The sequence below is a fragment of the Ambystoma mexicanum genome, chromosome 7q (assembly GCF_040938575.1).
Source record: "Ambystoma mexicanum isolate Mex_15411 chromosome 7q, UKY_AmexF1_1, whole genome shotgun sequence".
Classification (NCBI taxonomy): domain Eukaryota; kingdom Metazoa; phylum Chordata; class Amphibia; order Caudata; family Ambystomatidae; genus Ambystoma; species Ambystoma mexicanum.
The window spans coordinates 570,905,217-570,923,966 of NC_090941.1; the positions used below are offsets into that span (position 1 = coordinate 570,905,217).

Consider the following 18,750-nt stretch of genomic DNA (forward strand, 5'->3'; position numbering starts at 1 on the left):
CTTTGAAAAAAACGAATACAGCAAAGGATGAGATGCCATTTTCTTTTTCTTTTTTTAAAAAACTTTTATTTTTGTTGGCTGAGGCAAAAAGCATACACACACATCAGAGCAACTAGTGAGTTAAATACATGGTTAAATGCGCATACAGTGGTAGGTGAAAAAACAATAGCAAGACAACAGGTGGGGGATAAGGCATCATGGTGTATCATAACTCGTCAGCACATCAATGAGAGGCCTGGGAGGAGCCATCAACAGAGGAGGTCTCGTAGAGGCTATGCAGGTAGCTGTTGAAGGCAGTCCAAATGTTTTTAGGGCAGGAGCAAACTGGGTTCATAGTGAGGAACTCTTCTTCACAATTACGAGACCAGGTGAGTAGGTTTAACCATTTCTGGTATGAGGGGCGGGGGGGGGGGGCGCTTCCAGTTCTGCATAACGCACTTCTTGGCCACTATGCAGCTCACATTCAGGAATTTGGCCATACTTTTAGCCCCCTCAGCCTGCCATACTCCAAATAAAACTCCCATCGGGTCTGGGTCAACAGTAGTGTCGCAGATTTCAGATAGTGTCTCCAGGATTTTGCCCCAGAATTCCGCCAACCCAGGGCATTCCCAGAACATATGTAAATGATCAGCGCCCTCTGTACCACAGTGAGGGCAGGATTGCAGGGTGGTTCGAGCAAACCCGGAGATCCTGTGCGGGGTATAATACAGTCTATTTAACTATTTATATTGTATGGTTCGGTAGCGAAAGTTGAGTGAAACTCTATCCGTGTGTGAGCACATTTTACCCCATAGTTAGTCAGTGAGCTCCAAATCTAGCTTGGTCGCCCAGTCATCCCGGGCTCTGGAGTGTTGGGGCGGGGCCCCCATCTGCAGAAGCTTGTACAGTGACGAGACCACCCCACGGGCGCCACCCGAATTAGCAATGTAGCCAATCCCAGGGGATTCCGGGGGTTCATCAGGGAAACCAGGCCAAGTAGTTTGGAAGGCAGCACAGAGTCTATAGAATTGCAGCAATTCCAATGCCGAACCAGAATGGCCCGGTCTCCACGTCTGTGGAGTTATAAACTGCCCATCTGGGTAGAAGTCTGTTAGAGTGAGGTAGCCCAGGTCCTCCCAGTGTCGCGCCAGGGCTGTGTCATGTGTGGGTTCCAGCCCGGGGAATCTCCAGGTGGGGAGCTACTTGTAGTATGGCTGCTGTTCGTCGCAGGCCTTGAATATTCGACCCCAAGCATACACTGTGGATCGGACCGGGAGCCATTGGTTAAGCCTCATGAGCAGGTATGAGCCAGCGTCAGCAGGCGGATAGAGTGTGGTGAGAAACAGTTACTGGCCCCATGTGGGGTGCTTGCCGCCACACAAATGCGGCTGCCTCGAGTGTCAAATGCCTGTGCGTGGCTAAGAGAAATAAGTCGTTGTTACCATAAGCACATCAATAACCAAGCAGTAATGAACAGATTACATATCGTCAAGGTAGCTGGAGGTCAATCATTGTCCATGGAGTCCTCTATTGGGTTGCGAAGTGATATCTCAGACTCTATAAACTTCACTGCTTCCTCCGGGACGGTAAATAAGTACAGTTTTTCCTTAAAGGTGATCTTGAGCCGGGCAGGATAGAGGATCGCATAGGGGACGTTGAACTCTCGTAGCAGTTTCTTGACACCTAGGAACTGGCGCCTCTCCTGCTGCACGCTGACAGAAAAGTCTGGCAATATGCGGAGAGTATTTGAGTTGAGGCGCAATTCTCCCTTCTCACGTGACAGGCGGAGGATAAGGTCCCTATCCCTCTAATTGAGAATTCTGGCAATGATTGGCCTGGGGAAGTCTCCTGGTTTAGGACGTGGTGATGGGGCCCGGTGGGCTCGCTCGACCATGAAGTATGGGGATAGGGTAGGGTTACCCAACAGGTCTTTGAGCAGGTTCTCGACCGCCATCTCCATGCGCCTTTTTAGGGTATTTTCCGGGACCCCAATAATGCGCAGGTTGTTCCTGCGTGAGAGGGATTTGAGGTCATCACACTTCGCCTTCACGACTTTCATGTATCGAGTCGGCCACCGTGTCCTGCAGAGTGTGCAGCCCATCCTCATTTGCGCTGATTCTATTTTCTGCCTCTGTGATCCTGGTCCCAGCCTGGTCTACTCGTGATTTGAGTGCTGCAACGTTGGCGTTTATATCGTCCAGTTACTCATGAAACGAGGCAAAATTCTTGGCCATAGATTCCATCATTGCAGTGAGATCGGGGGCCAATGCACCGGGGTGTGGCTCGGGCTCGGGTTCCTCTTTCGGGGATGTCACAGCCCCTGGGTCCGTCCGCGGGGCCGCCTTTGCAAACTTGTCAATGGTACCCACCTTACTGGTCCCTCTGGCTCTATTAAACATAGCAAGCGTAGCATGGTGTGTCGGGGTCACCCAACAGGCCAGGCCCAGTGCAGCGTGAAGAATAGGGGTTTGACTCAGTGTGCCAGTGCCCAGTGGACGCAGGGGTCGAGAGCAGCGCAGGAGGAGGAGTAACCAGTGAGAGGAGCGTCTGTATTTGAGTTTGTTCAATGATAAGGGTGCAGTGAGGGCCCAGTGGGGTCAGTGGCTCGCTCTGTCCCCCAGCACTGGAGATGCCAGGGCAATGATGGGCTGCGTCGTCACGGCGCAGGAGAAGTAACAATTGTGGAGACAGAAGTGTGGTGCCCACCGGGCTGGCAGAGCAATATCAACGAGGTGGTGCTATTATGTGATCCCCAGGTGTCTAGCAGGAGGTAGATGGGGTCCGCAGCCCTGCAATCCCAGATGGTCTTCACAAATAATTGGGGCCCATAGGGCCAGAAATGTCAAAATCCCACAGGCCAATAGCTCAGTGATGGTGGGGGGGACACTGCTGTGGATCCCCAGTCAAACAGATGAGAGGACTGGGCAGTGTGGGGCCTGGGGGCCCGCAGGTCAATCAGGCCTTAGCAGCTGGTGTGACCCAAGGGGCCAGGTTCAGCGAGGCCCTCCACACAGTTCGGGGCAGCCAGGAGAAAAACCTGCAGGGTAGGTTCAGCCCCCAGGCAGCCCGCACACCCCAGCAAGCACCAGTAGTGGGTTAACGGGGCACAGAGGGCTAGAGAGGCGGACTGCAGCAGGGGCCGGCTCCCTCCCCAGCTCCTCACCTGTCCCGCAGGCTCCGGCCCGCGGGGGAGGTAACGTCCGGCTCAGCGGTCGGCAATGAGCGCGAACGCATACCGCCGCAGGGAAGTGAGGGCCCAGCACCACTCCAGGCACCCGGCGCATGGCCTCCGGGGATCCTCCAGTCAGCAGCCGCCCACAGCCACACGGCCGACAGCGCCGGAAACAGCGCTGCAAGGAGGGTGGCCAGCAGCTCCGGGTCGAATGCGGCCTCTGCCCCCGGGGCAGCACGGCCAGTTAACGAGATCGCCGCGGCACTTAGGGGGGGCAGAGCAGAGGCTGCCCGCAGAGATCTTGTGTAGGGCGCGGACAGACGGATCAACATGCACCGCTGACAGAGGGCGGCTTCCAGCCAAGTGCACCACAGGGGATGGGCGGCCCCCAGCCAAGTCCCAGGCAATGCCGGGGGCCGTTCACGCGGCCCGGCCCCAGATGGCAGGCAGTCATAGCGGGGCCCACAGGGCTCGGAACTCGCCAAAATTAAGACAGGGTAGGCAGCAGTATGTTAGCAACAATCTGGAGCGGTCTCAGGTGCAGGTGACAATGCGGTCCACTGATGTGGCTGGATAGGTGTCTATGCCTCACGGAGGTCAGAGGCTAGGCAGCCATTTTCGGGCTGCTCAACAGCTCCCTGAGATGCCATTTTCAAAATGGTGTTGGATTTACTTATTTTGAGAAGCTGTCCTGTAGAGACTGAGCCAGAACTGAAGCTATCTTCTCTGGTCAATATGTCAAATGATCTCATCGGATCAAGGGGCACATGTCACTCTGCATAATGTCATAATTTTTCTAATTACTATTTTTTAAACTTGGAAAAATCCTACTGCTTTTTGTCCCTAGAATAGTTGCAAGTATGCGCAATGTGCACCTACTTAGCTATTTGTGGCATACCTGCTTATCTTCCTGACTTTCTCTCAAAAAGCTTGAATTTGCTCATGCGATGAGCCCTCCTGGCCACCGATTTTTTTATTTTTTATTTTTTTTTATTATTTTTTTTTTCTTCTGAAAACCTCATATGACTATGAGGAATGATGTTATACAGGCTGGCAAGTGTAAGGAACTCATGGCGGCAACAATAAAGACCGATCAGTTCAAGGATTTTTATTAAACTGTGTAGGTTGGTTGTAAAAACGCCTAATCTAAACCTAAATCTAAGATGGGAGCAAGCTACGACCGTCAAATAAGGCAGTCCTAGTGGCATCTTGTCAAATAAAAGGGGCCTATACTAAGAAAAACCTATTGCCAATCCTTAGAACTAATACCAAAAATTGTGGGATAGTGTTCACAAGAAAGAAAGAAGTGTTCACAAATTATAAGCCTTGTCCCCACGTTTTGAGCACGGGACAAGGCGGGACTTTGGAGCACAGCACACGCTCAAGCTTTCCCAGCACAAGACGGCTTTCCCAGCACGAGACTACAGTTCCACTCTTGGGTATCGGGACCTTCAGTCTCCTTTCTACAAAAAGTCTTTTGCCTCAGAGGACCTGATGTGTTCAAAATAACAAACCAAACATTTCCTTTCTGTAGGTACGTTGGGTGACTACTTTTCACCAAAGGATCCCCCTCTTCCAGGACTCAGACCCGTCTCAATGTTTGGCTTCCCTCTGTCGGGTTAACTATAGCCTTTTCTTGTACAATTTCACCTGTTGCATTCACAAGTCTTAATGTCTTTTTTTAAACACTACACTGTGGACATCCCTCTCTCGGGTTCACTCTTTGTCAACACAATTTTCATTGGGGCATCATGCTTCGCCCCGTTCGGTGCGCATCCCTCCAACGGGTACACATTTTCCAGCCTCACAGTTACTTCTACTTTGTTCTGCTTTCACACTATGCCGGATTTGTTTCCCTTAGTCTTCCAATGGTTTGCCGGTCAAAGACTTTCGACTGTACAGGGGATTTTGCTAGACCCCTGTATGACCACTTTGACAGTTTCCTGTTGGCTCTCCTAAGGCCTCAGTATCGGTAGTTCAAAAAGGGGAATAAACCAATCGAGTAAGCACCCACGTGGTGCCAGACCCCTCTGCAGCTGGTCTTCCAGTAAAACGTTAACAGTTCTTTGATCTTTCCTTATTTTATCATTTGCCACTTTAATTCAACACTTTCCGTTTCTTATTGTTTTCTCCCCTCGACTCACCGACTGTGATAAACCAACCGCTTGGCTTTTCTTGCCTCTGAAGTAAAGACCGGTACCACGGTAGCAAGCATCTCTCCCTGTCCTGCTTATCAGTGTAGGATGGCTTTGCGTACCATTGAATCTGCTGCAACACACGCTGGCTATTGTTTGTGGTCTTATGATTCCTTCCACGGAGGCTTTGCTGGTCTCGGGCAGAAAGTTCGAGGTTGATTCTCTCCTTGTCGCCCCTTCGGTTCTCACCATCTTTCTCCTCCTCTTGAACTGCAGTGCTTGGATAGCTCTCTTGTCGTGCGGTCTGCCTTTCTCGTAGTGCGCTCTTGTGCTCCACCTTTTATCCCTGTGGGTAAGGGAAAGGGTGGTCAGGTGTGTGTGATTCTGGCATGTCGGGTAAACGGCTCTAGTGTTAGTCCATTGTCTTTCGTGTCGTGAGAAGGTGTTCGTGTTGGAAAGGGGGGAGAGTTTGAGTGTCCTACGTGGTAGGATGGGGAAAAACGTTATAAGAAGGGGAATATTGCGTCTCACCCGTCAGTGTCCCACTTCCACTCCGTGAGGACTCCTCCCCCCGCACCCTCATCCAGGTGATCCTCCCTCACTGGTCCACCCCCAGGAACTGGAGCCAATAGCGATGTCTGTGTCCTGGCCACCTGGATAACAGATCCCCGGGGACTAGTCAGGAAGACAACTTCAGGTTTCTCACACAATGCAGTTCACTTCAAAAAGGATTGGTGTAGTCCCTGACCCGGCAGCCAGCCATGTAGCAGTATCAACAGAGATAGGCTGTCTCTGGAGGCCTAGGGCCGACGTGGGTTCTGTTTTATTCTCCCTTGCTCCTTGAATTTATCTTGGACAATGGGGGAGCAGAGGATTGGCGGCACCACTATCATGGTGGCTTATCTGATTTTGAAGTGAATTAACTTGTATGGAGAAATCTGTCTGTTTATTTAAGTGGAATGTTCTGCTAGTTCAGGCTGCAAAATATGCCACGTTTGCCAAATGAGCCATGTGTTGATTTGGGGCATAAAAACATTTTATTACTTGGTCTCTAGAAAAACATATATTGATTGTTTTGTATTATTAATGAATGAGATGAAATCCATGTGTGATCTATGGAAATTGACCTCTTGATTGAATTTGGGGTGCATGATGTATTTAAGGGCAATCCAGGGCTGATTTGTAGTAATGATATATGTAACTGGCATGCTGATTTGGGGGATGTTAATAAAACTATTTGTGGAAAATAATCTCTTCTCAAGAATACCTCTCACCTTTATTCAAAGGGTGTTGTACTGCTTGGGCACAATGACACCTTTCCAACAAGCGGCATGACGCAATAGACTTGTGCAGTATCGGCTTCCCAAAAGTAGTCCCCTCCATGAATGTTACCACCCTCTGTACAATCTGTTTTTTCCCATGTAAGAAATGTATGGCTTAAGACCCTACTTTTCCTGACACCGAAAGTTTAAGAAGTGAGAGTAGGTGAAACTGTGCCTAATTTAGGTAGGAGATGCAAGTCGTCTGGCTGTGAAGTAGGGAAAAGTAATGTGATACCATTAGTCTAATCAACTTGGCTCATGATTGGTGCTCAGCAAGCACAGCATCCTATGATCTTACGTTATCCTACAACCCACGGAACTTTGCTCTGGTTTGACTATTAGAGGGATGGGCACATGTCCCAGCACATTCACAAGTCTAGCCTACTTGACACAGATTCATTTGAAATCTTGCTAGCAGCTCTGATTCCTTCCAAACCTACTGCTAAAATCAGCTTCGGTAAAGGAAGCGGGTCTGTTCCATTAATCTCAGATTTTGCCCAATTCTGTACAATTAGGGTGCTGTCTCTTTCACCTGTTGATATAAGAAAAAACCTTGATAAATGTATTTTTGTCTTTTCCCCAGGATGGAGGAGAAAGTACAGATTGATGATGGCGCACCTGATGTCGCTCTGCCATCCACATGGTACAAGTAAGTGTTAAACTGTTCTATGGATGGCTTGCTAAACCAAATGCATTAGATGATGCAGACCTTATAAAATAAGCTAGACTATGATTAATTGTATCAGAAGTGTACACTTTACCACAAAAAGCCACAGTTTGCTAGTTTACCATCAATCGTATCCTGTCAATAAGTGAACTGCATCGTGAGAGGCGGGCGGCTGGTTTTCCTTTTCAAGCTTTAAGTCACATTTACTGCACCGTGACCCTCAAATGTATGCCACATGCACTTCTGTATCCTGTCGTGCCTTTTAGAGAATGTCAGTCGCGTCCCGGGAATTGGGGAGAATTGGGGAGAATTGTTGGTCAGCAGAGAACCCATCACAGTCTGGCACCACGTTGTTTTTAGTGGTGCAAATGCTCTACTCTGTTTGTTCCTTTGGAGTCTTTAACATTAAAGCAAAATAGCTGTTATAAGGGAGGTGCATGTTAGTCATTTCACCTAAGAGGTGGCACTCATTTTTTGTCCAGATAATGATGAGCTATAGGTTTAAGTACGACACAAACTGACTGAAGGTACCTTCTGGCCTGGTCAGCCTCCCGCTCTGGCTTGTTCTCTTCCATCACGGGTGGCTTGAATTGGCAACACACCTGGCTGGTAATGGACTGGGGGAAGGCGGGTTGGGAGAGCATGTTCTGTGTGCACCCCTGCTGCCTGGGTTTGCATCACAGAATGGGTGGTGGCTCCCGGCCCTCAAGGTAGGTCACCACAGTCACAACACTCAGCCTCCAAAATGGGGCTTTATCCCAGATCCCAGTGCAGATGTCTAAATCCCAGAATTGTCCTTAGAAATCTGACATCTGGTCTCCCGAAAGATACCCGAGTTGGGGACTGGCTCCTTCTTCTCTTCCAATTGCAGATTCTATGGAGGGATGGGTTCAAGCTGCATCCCTGCGTGGAAACCATCACCGAGTTCTCAGAGACTTTGATTTTGGCTGTTGAATTGGTGATTTCAGTTTGCCACCAGAAACACATCTTTGACTAATCTCAGACATTCCAACGGTGTAGTCAACTTACTTTGAATGTTAAGCTCATTTCCAAATAGACCCTAGCATTGTAGGAATTAAATTATATAGGTACATTGTACATGTGTTACAATATTTTTCTAAATGCCCAGATGTACATGCATCCGGTTATGTTCATTGTTGGATTTCCACATAGGTAATGAGGTTCCTTTTGCTGTTTTGTGTCAGCGCCTTGGGCGGTGCGGGAGGTTGTCCATGCCCGAGCCAGCAAAGTATGCCCTGCTCTTGTGATGCTGATAATAGATGAATCCACACTTGGTGTGCCGTGGACATTGAAATGGGTATCCCATTTATGGCGAATCTGTTCCACATTATTTGTTTGCTGGATATGGAGCTACTCCCTTTTCAGGAATATATATCATTATTCGAAGGGATTGTGTCCTCCGACGTATTCCTCATCTTAAATATATCCTTCCAGCTCTGCTGGCCTCGGAAAATTTTTTCTCCAGAGGGCGCTGCGCGTCGACGTCCCTCGAGTCGATGACCCTCGACAGCCGCCGTATCGACGCTCGACGTCATCTTGCCTATAAAGGCCGCGCGCAGCGTCCGTTGCTCAGTTCCGTTTTTCCGCGCTACTCGGTGCCTCGGAATACCGTTGCTCAGTTCTTAGTACTATTTACCTCGAGTTATTCGATACCGTACTCGATGGCTTCCTCGTCGGAACCGACAACTCCTCGATCCGGCTTCAAAAAATGTCGAGATTGTGGGAAAAAGATGTCGTTAACCGATCCTCACAGAAATTGTCTGTGGTGCTTGGGAGCCGAACACCATTGTTCGGAGTGCGAGGACTGTATGTCCATGACAGCTAAGGCCCTGAAGGAGCGTAGGGGGAAGCTGGAGAAAGGTAAGACTTTTAAAGCTTCTTCGACGAAGTCGAGACATTCGTCTCCTCGTCACCATTCACGCTCCAGGTCTCGGAGTGGGTCTCATCACTCCTCGAGATCGAAACACTCGAAGAGGAGACGTCAAAGATCCCGTTCTCCGTCTTCCTCTTCCTCTGTTTCGCCAAAAAGAATCCCTTGCCCCACGAAACATAGTTCCCGGGCTGAATGGGAGGAATTCAGAAAAAATATGATGAGCGTCTTCGAGAAAGCGGCCTCGACCCCCTCGAAGACTGCCGAGAGCGATGCTCTGGTCGAAAGACCCGAAGGTCAAAAACGCAGCGAGTCGCAGTACCCGGCGAAAGAAACCTCTCGAGCGCGTCTCGAACCCTCGAGTAGGACCATGACCTCCAAACCTTCCTCGAAGGTTCCGTCGACGCCGTCGACGAAGGTTCCGTTGACGTCGAGGTCTTCGACGCCGAGGGGACCTTCGACACACAGGTCTGTCGACTCGACGCCGGCCTCGACACCGGCGTCGACGCCGAGAAAAGTCACGGTGACCACACATCCAGTGACGATCCCCAGGCCCTCGACGTCGATATTGTCGAGTAAAATTCCAATTCTGTCGAGGTCCTCGAGGCCTCCACCTCTGTTTTCGACGCCACGCTCGAAGCCTTCGGCGTCGACGACATCGACGTTTTCGAGGCCAATAATGACAAGTTCAGCACCCTCTGCCTTGGAAATGGGATTTACTCCCTTTATTAGTTCAGAACAATTGAGAACTATATCCTCAATTTTAGAAGAGGTTGATTTGTCCGAACAAGACACATTTGAGTTACAGGGACCTGTAACCCCAGTTAGAGAGGAATTTTCCTCTGAAGAGCGCAGATTAAAGGATCTTCATGATTCTTTACATGAGGCAAGTGGGTTAGACACTTCCCCTGAGGTGGATTTTGCTAAGCCAGACCCGGGGGAGCATGCTGAAACCCCCTACAGAGCCTTAATGGCCAGGATTACAGAGTTCATGGGGTGGTCTACACCTTCACAATCTTTCCAGCAAGATGACCTCACGGATATTCTTGACAAAGGCCCACAAGAGGATCCAGTGGTGCCCTTTCATAAAGCTCTTCAGAGAAAGATCATGACAAACTGGGAAACCCCAGATGTAATACCAGCAGTAAATAAGAAACTGTCTGCAAAGTACAGGGTATCTTCCACTGACCCAGAGTTCTTGTCTAAACATCCATCCCCAGAAAGTCTGGTGGTACAAGCAGAATCCTCTAGCGATGTCAAGACGGCTTATCCTACTGTCCCACAGGACAGGGACGATAAAAAATATGATGCTATGGCTAAGAAAGTCTTTTCAGCATGTAGCATGGCGTTAAAGTCTGTTAATGCTACTTGCACCCTTGCTAGGTTCAGCCATACACTTTGGGAGTGTGCTTCTACAGCGGCTGACTGCATCCCGGAGGGAGAAGAAAGGGATGCGTTCCTGAATATTATACAGGACGGTAAAGACGCTATGTGCGAATCCCTCCAGACGGGCATTGATTCGGCTGACAGTATCAGCAGAGCAATGGCGGCAGGTACATCAACCAGGCGGTTCGCTTGGTTGAGAAAGTCGGGTTTTGCCCCAGATGTGCAAGCCAGGCTCTTGAACATGCCATTTGATGGCTCTTCTTTGTTCGGGAAAAAGGCGGATGACAGTTTAGAGAAACTGCAAACTTCAAAAGCAGCAGCAAAATCCCTAGGAGCTGCAATCCGTCAGACTCCTTTTCGTCCCACAGGAACCTCTGCGAGGGGCAAGTCCTTTCGCTTCTACTCCTCATTCGGAAGAGGTAGAGGACGACCGGCTCAAAGGGGTCAAAGAAGGACTACCCGAGGTGGACGGAGTAGATATTCTAAAGCCGCAGCAACAGCAGGTGCCTCTTTACCTTCGGCATCTGCATCAGCCACCCCAAAACCACTCTGAGGACTTCCCTCACAGGACACCTGTAGGAGGCAGGTTGACTCAACATCTGGCGGAATGGCAGGCTATCACGTCAGATGCTTGGGCATTGGAAACAGTTGCCCAAGGTTACTGCCTACCTTTCCTACGTATTCCTCAGAGTCATCCACTGGGGATCAGCTCTCAGAAAGCTCCAGATCCGCTCCTCTTGCAGGAAATTATAGACCTGCTAGAGAAAGGTGCCATAGAACCGGTACCTGTAGCGGAGAGGAACAAGGGCTGGTACTCCCCTTACTTTCTCATTCCAAAGAAAGACGGAGGACTGAGACCCATCTTGGACTTGCGAGAATTGAACAAATTCCTCAGGAAAGACAAATTCAAGATGGTCACTCTTTCTCAGATCCTCCAGGCCCTTCAGTTTCAGGATTGGTTGGTATCTCTGGACCTTCAGGACGCTTATTTCCATGTGCCTATCCATCTCAAACACAGGAAATACCTGAGGTTCGCAATTGGCAACTCTCACTATCAATTTCGAGTACTGCCTTTTGGGCTGACCTCCGCCCCGAGGGTCTTCACCAAGTTAATGTCGGTAGTGGCTGCAAGTCTAAGGAGGGAAGGGATTCACGTCTACCCCTACCTGGACGATTGGCTGATCAGAGCTGTTTCTCCGGAGCAAGCTCAGATCCAGCTAAATCACGTGTGCTACTCCCTTCACAAGCTGGGCTTCTCCCTCAATTTAAAGAAGTCTCAAATGATACCATCGCAGAGACTCCAGTCATAGGAGCGATCCTGGATACTTCCCTGGGAAAAGCCTCGCCACCAGAGGTGAGGGCTCAAGATATTCTACAGATGGTTACCAAGTTCCAACATGCCCAACGTCTCCCAGCTTTCGACTTTTTGAGGTTGCTAGGCCTCATGGCATCCTGCATTTTCCTTGTGCCAGAGGCTCGCCTGAGAATGAGATCCCTCCAGTGGGCACTGAGGACTCAGTGGTCACAATTCTCAGGGAGAATGACAAATCTTCTTCAGGTTCCCGGCAGGGTGGCTCGAGACCTTCAGTGGTGGGCCTGTCAGGAGAACATTCTGAAAGGAGAACAGTTTTGGCAACCCTGGCCGGAGATAACAGTAGTCACGGATGCCTCACTCACGGGGTGGGGAGCCCACGCCAACGACTTGACCATCAGCGGTCGTTGGTCTCCATCGGAGTCCAGACTACACATCAACCTGTTAGAGCTGAGAGCCATCAAACTTGCGTTGAAGGCTTTCCTGCCAGTTGTACAAGGGAAGAACGTCCTGATAATGACGGACAACACGGTGGCCATGCATTACCTCAACAAAAGAGGAGGCGTAGGATCACTACCCCTGTGCAGAGAGGCGATGCAGCTCTGGTTTTGGGCAATCCAAGAAGGAATCTCTCTATCGGCAGTTCACCTAGCCGGAGAGAAGAACTTGACAGCGGACGCTCTGAGCAGGCAGAACACAGTCTCCCACAAGTGGGAGCTAGCTCAGGAAGTCCTTCAAGAGATCTTCACCCTTTGGGGAACCCCTCAGGTAGATCTGTTCGCCACCAGCCTAAACAGGAAATGCGACCTGTTCTGCTCAAGGGAATTTCCTCCGAGAGGAGCTCTGGGAGACGCGTTCATAGTGGACTGGGAGTTTCCGCTTCTGTACGCGTTCCCACCGGTCCCTGTCATTCCTCAAATGATCAGGAGGTTGAGAAGATTCCGGCGAACCATGATCCTAATTGCCCCGGATTGGGCCAGGAGAACGTGGTACCCGGACCTTCTAGACTTGTCCATCTGCCCTCCAATTCGACTTCCTCTCAGAGAGAACCTACTCTCACAGAAGGGAGGTCAGGTTCTCCATCCAGGCATCAAAACCCTCAACCTTCACGCTTGGCTTCTGAACGGATGAGGTACAAGGATTGGGACCTCTCTGATGATGTTATGGAGGTGTTGCTTTCGGCAAGGAGGCCAGCAACAAAGTCTTTATACCGCTGCCGTTGGAACAGATTTTGCAGCTGGTGTAGAGAACAGAATATCGACCCATTTTCATGTGGTACACCAATGGTTTTGTCCTTCCTACTATATTTAGCAAATTCAGGCCTTCAAGTTGGCACCATTAAGGGCTATCTCGCAGCGCTATCTATCTTTAAGCGTACTGCAGAGGAACCATCCTATTTCAAATTACCCTTGGTAATACAGTTTCTAAAGGGGTTAACCAATGTTTATCCCCCAAGACCATTCCAAGTTCCCCTATGGGATTTAAACTTGGTATTAACTTTCCTGATGGGTACACCTTTCGAACCTCTCCATTCTTGTTCGTTAAGATTCCTTACCCTTAAGACTGTTTTTTTAATAGCACTTACATCTGCTAGAAGGGTGAGCGAATTACAAGCTCTTTCTTGTAAACCCCCTCATACAATCTTTCACAAAGACAAAGTTGTCCTGCAAGTGAAGCCTAATTTCCTCCCAAAGGTAGTCTCTGAATTCCATATCTCTCAGAAGATTACCCTACCATCTTTCTATCCTCCTCCTCACCCGGGGAAAGAGGAAGAGAGGTTACACAGACTAGACCCTAGGAGGGTTTTAAGTTTTTATATTAGTAGACTAGCCAGGATAAGACAGGCAGACCAGCTATTTGTAGGCTACACAGGTCACAAGCTGGGGTTACCAATAACTAAGCAGACCATTTCCAGATGGATCATTCTAGCCATTCTGGAATGTTATAAACTGGCAGGGAAAGAGCCCCCTCAAAACCTTAGGGCTCATTCGACCAGAGGTATTGCAGCTTCATCGGCCCTCAAAAGAGGCGTGCCGATTAAAGACATATGTGCGGCCGCTACATGGTCGTCTGTCCATACCTTTACACGTTTTTACAATCTGGATTCCTCCTCTAGTCAAGAGACTAGGTTTGGAAGGGCTGTACTACATTCTATTCATCAATAGAAGACAGCGTGAAGTCAGTACTCCCTCCTCCAAATATAGAATACTGCTATGGGAGCCTATCTAAGATGAGGAATACGTCGGAGGACACAATCCCTTCGAAGAACAAGTTACTTCTTACCTTGTAACGTTCTTTCGACGGGATGTTCCTCCGACGTATTCCTCATCGACCCTCCCATCCATCCCCGCAGTTCTACTTCCCTTGTTGTTGCAGCTTACGCTCCTTCAGGGTGATTAGTCTAGTCCAGACAGTAATACTGTGGGCTACAAAACGGAACTGAGCAACGGACGCTGCGCGCGGCCTTTATAGGCAAGATGACGTCGAGCGTCGATACGGCGGCTGTCGAGGGTCATCGACTCGAGGGACGTCGACGCGCAGCGCCCTCTGGAGAAAACATTTTCCGAGGCCAGCAGAGCTGGAAGGATATATTTAAGATGAGGAATACGTCGGAGGAACATCCCGTCGAAAGAACGTTACAAGGTAAGAAGTAACTTGTTCTTCTCCTTCAGTAAAACATAGTAAACCCAAGTTCTTACCATCGTTTTCATGTATAGCTCTGTGCTGTGATGACACCTATTTAATTAGCACCTGGGGCGGGTGCAGCAGCAATTGGGTTGCGCCAAACCTAGGCTGCATCTAACTATCTTAGCCTGGGTTTGAAGCAAGCTGTGCACTGCTCACTCTTGCAAGATATCTTCCCACTTGACACCCACCTCCCCATTCTGATCCCCTTAACACGCCTCCCGTCCCACTTACCTGTCGGTTTTGCAGAACCGCCATGCCTTTTCTCAGATGCTGCTGGACTAGGTGAGGCTCTTCATTGAACCCTGCCTTCCGTTTCCATGGCATCACCTCTTTTGGGCACATAGAGCATTGATGGTGGCGAATAAACAAATATTAAAATGTAGGAAACGTGTAACTAAGCCTTCTGTTGATGAATGGTTACATGACCTTTCTACTCTGTCAATTTTCTCCAATCTCTGATAAATAACAAACTCCCTGCGTGAAAATTCCTCTGCAATTTGAAATGTGTGAGTTATTCCCCCTTTTTTTCCCTTTTCTCTTTGATTCTCCTCTTTCTCACTTTTTTCTGTTGTCTGTCCCTTGTAAATATTACTCGTCTATTTTTAGGATAAACTGATTTGATTATATGTGTTACTTGTTAAACTTTTATTATACTTATTCTGTTGAAAAAGCTTAATAAAATAAATTATTTTAAAAAAAGAAACCCGCGTCGGCCTTCTCTCAGGTGTCAAACAACGGCATCCGAGTAAATTATTTTGACTCCCTGGCTGCAGTTTAGGGTGCATTCTATGGCTGTGTACAACTGTTGAATCCTCATACTAAGGTGTCCAATGCCACAATCGGCATTGAGGATTACTTAAATGCTATACACCAGCTGTGTACGTTCATTACATAAGACTCACCCTTGTTGTTGGATTTGCTCGTCTACATTTTGAACATAAGAATATAGTGCTTTAGATTTTGAGTTGTGCTACCATGCTTAATCTAGCGTTTCGGCTTGAGCAACTATACATGTTTTTGCACAAACGCATACCAGACTCCTCAATTAATTTATGGTATAAAAGTGACTTACTGTGAGTGTTCTCGTTTTTGGAACTTGAGGCCACCTGTGACACGGGAGAGAGGGAGATTCTTGCCATGAATCCATCATGCTATCCTTAAAGTCCAAGAATAAGGATACTCCATTCAAGTGAGCATAGTGTTTGGAAGAAAAGTTGTGGAGTGTAACTCCTTCAGATGAGTCCACTAAACAGGAGCCAGAATCTAAATTATGCGCCTCCCAGGTGAGTTTGAAAATTGTTGCCATGAACCTGCCAGTGATGGGTATTTATTCAGTGGTCCAATAAGCAACTATGATTGAGATTGTGTTAGCTTTCGATTAATTTAGCTGTTGCACAAAGTTTTGAAAATATCTCTGGCAGAGACCCTTACCTAGAAAGCAGCTAAAAGAGACTGCAAACTCCAGATTGAAGCGTTAGTAGACTGTCCATCCCTATCCTCTCTAGCCAAACACTTTCTATCACTGCCAGCATGTTCATTGTCACCTTCCTGCAGCCGCCACACCCACTTTAGGTTGAGGGAGGGTGCACCTTGCTTTGTCAGGCTCTTTGAGGAATCCACACTCCACCTTCTCTATTTTCTGCCCCTTGTTTCATCATTAAAAGGCCCCTGCAAAGATGCAGTATGACCCTGAAACAAAAGTCCTGGTACAGTCTCCACACCTGGTGAGTCATGGCCAGTGGGGCTGGGGATGTGGAAGAATTTAATGTTGGCCTGTGGCTGTGGTGCTTGTGTGAGACAGCAGAGTAGGCTTCTGGGAGAAACGAGCAGGGATTCTGGCCTCTGATCCAACCACCTGACGAATGCCTGACAAATGACTTGCACTGACCTCAAATAGTAAAATATCCAGCAGACCGCTGAGCATAGCACCTAAGCATATTAATGAGGTTCGAGGCATCCACATACTAAGGAAGGTGAAATGGGAGCAAATCTTCCTCTGAACGGAATGTTCTGGCCCTCTATAACCAGTATGTAGCTTATGGTAATAAGCAGAGTTTACAAACTGCACCCCCTTTCCTAAACTGACAACTTGCAGATACATTTTTAGATGCACATGGGGTACAATGACTCTATGATGGAGAGAGAAAAAAGTGTGAGCTAGTGATATGGCTCCTTTCTGCAATAGGCTAGTGTTTGATGTGCATGGTTGCAGGTCGTTTTGCATTTTTAAGGCCTACCCCTCCAATCCCCCTTCATCTGACTAACGGACTCCTCTCCAAGATCTCCTACCACCTTACACTGCACACAGAAATCCCCCACACGCAGCGCATGCAGGCCTAGTCATTTGCACATCAACACTAACCGAACCATGACTAGGATCACCTCTTTAGCCCTATCAGACTCTCCTACATCACTGGTTAACCAGGCTGAAAGTGATCTTAGACTCTTACCTATTGATTATGTACTCCTAAATCTCCCTGCCAAACCCATAGAAAGCAGATTGGTACACAGGAACCAAATACGTCTGAGCTGCACCCATCAACACCACAGGTTTTGCAGGTGCCTCTCCCACTGTGCCACTAAACCCCCCCCCCCCTTGCCTAACAGAGACGAGCACAGCAAGGCCACCAAAAGTGGCAGAAGGGTGCTATACAAGACCACTTCGATTTACATGCATGCTTGAAGAGGCCTATCACTGGTGAGAAAGCAGTTATATTTAGAGCATGTAGAGACTTTCAAAGAACTGTGAACCTGTTTGAATATTTGTCCAAGTTGCTTTTAACTCAAATATATACATTAATAAACTAAACGGCTATCATAAGCATGCTTTTAAGCTTAGCACAAAACACCTCATTAGGACAGAGGTACACGGCGAGGGGCACGGAGAAGGCAGCTCACAAGTACAAGTCCCTTTACTTTATTAGGATTCCGATGTTGAGGGATATGGCTTGCATAAATGCTAGTAGATCCTCTTATAACAAGTCAACGTATATACTGTGACAAATCGAGGGGATTGGTTCATTCTCCCCAATGTCGAGCCCCCTCCCTATTAGGGTAGCGAGGTGAGCGTGCTCCGCAACACCCTCCCTAGCGGTCAAGGCAAGAGGGACCTCACCGATATAAACTCCCCCTTTGGGGACAAGGACTCCCATTCCTGCGAGGAACTCCCTTCATCAGTAAGGCTAATGGCATACATGGAGCAAACACATTTTGTCAAACAGAAAGACTGCACCGATGCTGAAGGATGTTGGTTTTCCACAAGGAATGGCAAATATCTCTTTAATGAAAACTGACCAACCCACTGAGACGAGTGGATTCATGGTAAAGCACTCATTTAAGGAAGGGGAAAGAGTACGAGCAGAGAGAGAGCAGTACGTCTCCCCATAGGGGAAGTACCCTGCTGACGTAAGCCTAGGACGAGAGGAGCCATTGTGGGATGCAGACACCTCAAAATCTAAACTTGCTGTTGGGCAAGTGAACGAATGCTGAACTGTCGGCATACTGAAAATCTGGAGAGAAGAATTATTGATGGTGGCGGATAATGGGAGAGTCGCCGTGGGCAGTGGACCCATGATTGCAAAGCCGAGACCATCGGAGAACGCCGTTGCAGGCAATACGGCTCCCTGGTGATATACCAAAGAGAATAGAAGAAATTCATGGACCACAGGCGAGGGACACGGAGAAGGCCGCTCACAAGTACAGCGAAGAACTGTAGCTGCTACCAGACCGGTAAGAGTCCCAGGATCATTTCTGAAGAAGTGAGAAGGTAACAGGGGTTGGGGAGGCACGGGAGGAATAACAAAGAGAGTAACCTGGAACGAATGACTCATCCCAGTACAAGAGAAGAGTTCTTATAAATGAACTGTGATGAAGTAAGTGTGATATCCATAACGCTCAGGGAAGGAGAATTGGATACAAAAGAATTACCATTGTCAAAGATGAAGTGTGATGGAACACAATTATTTATTACCTGGAGGGGAGGAAAATAGAAATACAATATGTTTACCAAATATGAACTTTGATAAGATAAAGAAGGAAAGAATAACGTTCCGAGAGAGGGGGGGAGCTGTATGAAAGAGAAACCCCATGCATGTGAATACAAGCGGGAAAAAGACAGACCAAGAGATCCTCAAAGAAAGGGATGCACCCTGGAATATATTCCTGTCTGGGGAAGAAAGGAAATCCTGTGAGATATCCA

At 48.4% G+C, this 18,750-nt stretch overlaps 1 protein-coding gene across 3 annotated transcripts in view; it reads left to right on the forward strand.

The window, feature by feature from the left end:
• The window catches only part of LOC138527994 (phosphatidylinositol 3,4,5-trisphosphate 3-phosphatase TPTE2-like), a 421,324-nt gene that overhangs the window by 183,411 nt on the left and 219,163 nt on the right, over positions 1 to 18,750 (forward strand). For all 3 annotated transcript variants that reach the window (XM_069639416.1, XM_069639415.1, XM_069639417.1), the window contains one exon: positions 7,192 to 7,257. In XM_069639416.1, the coding sequence (XP_069495517.1) occupies positions 7,192 to 7,257 (66 nt within the window). The remainder of the gene's footprint in view (positions 1 to 7,191; positions 7,258 to 18,750) is intronic.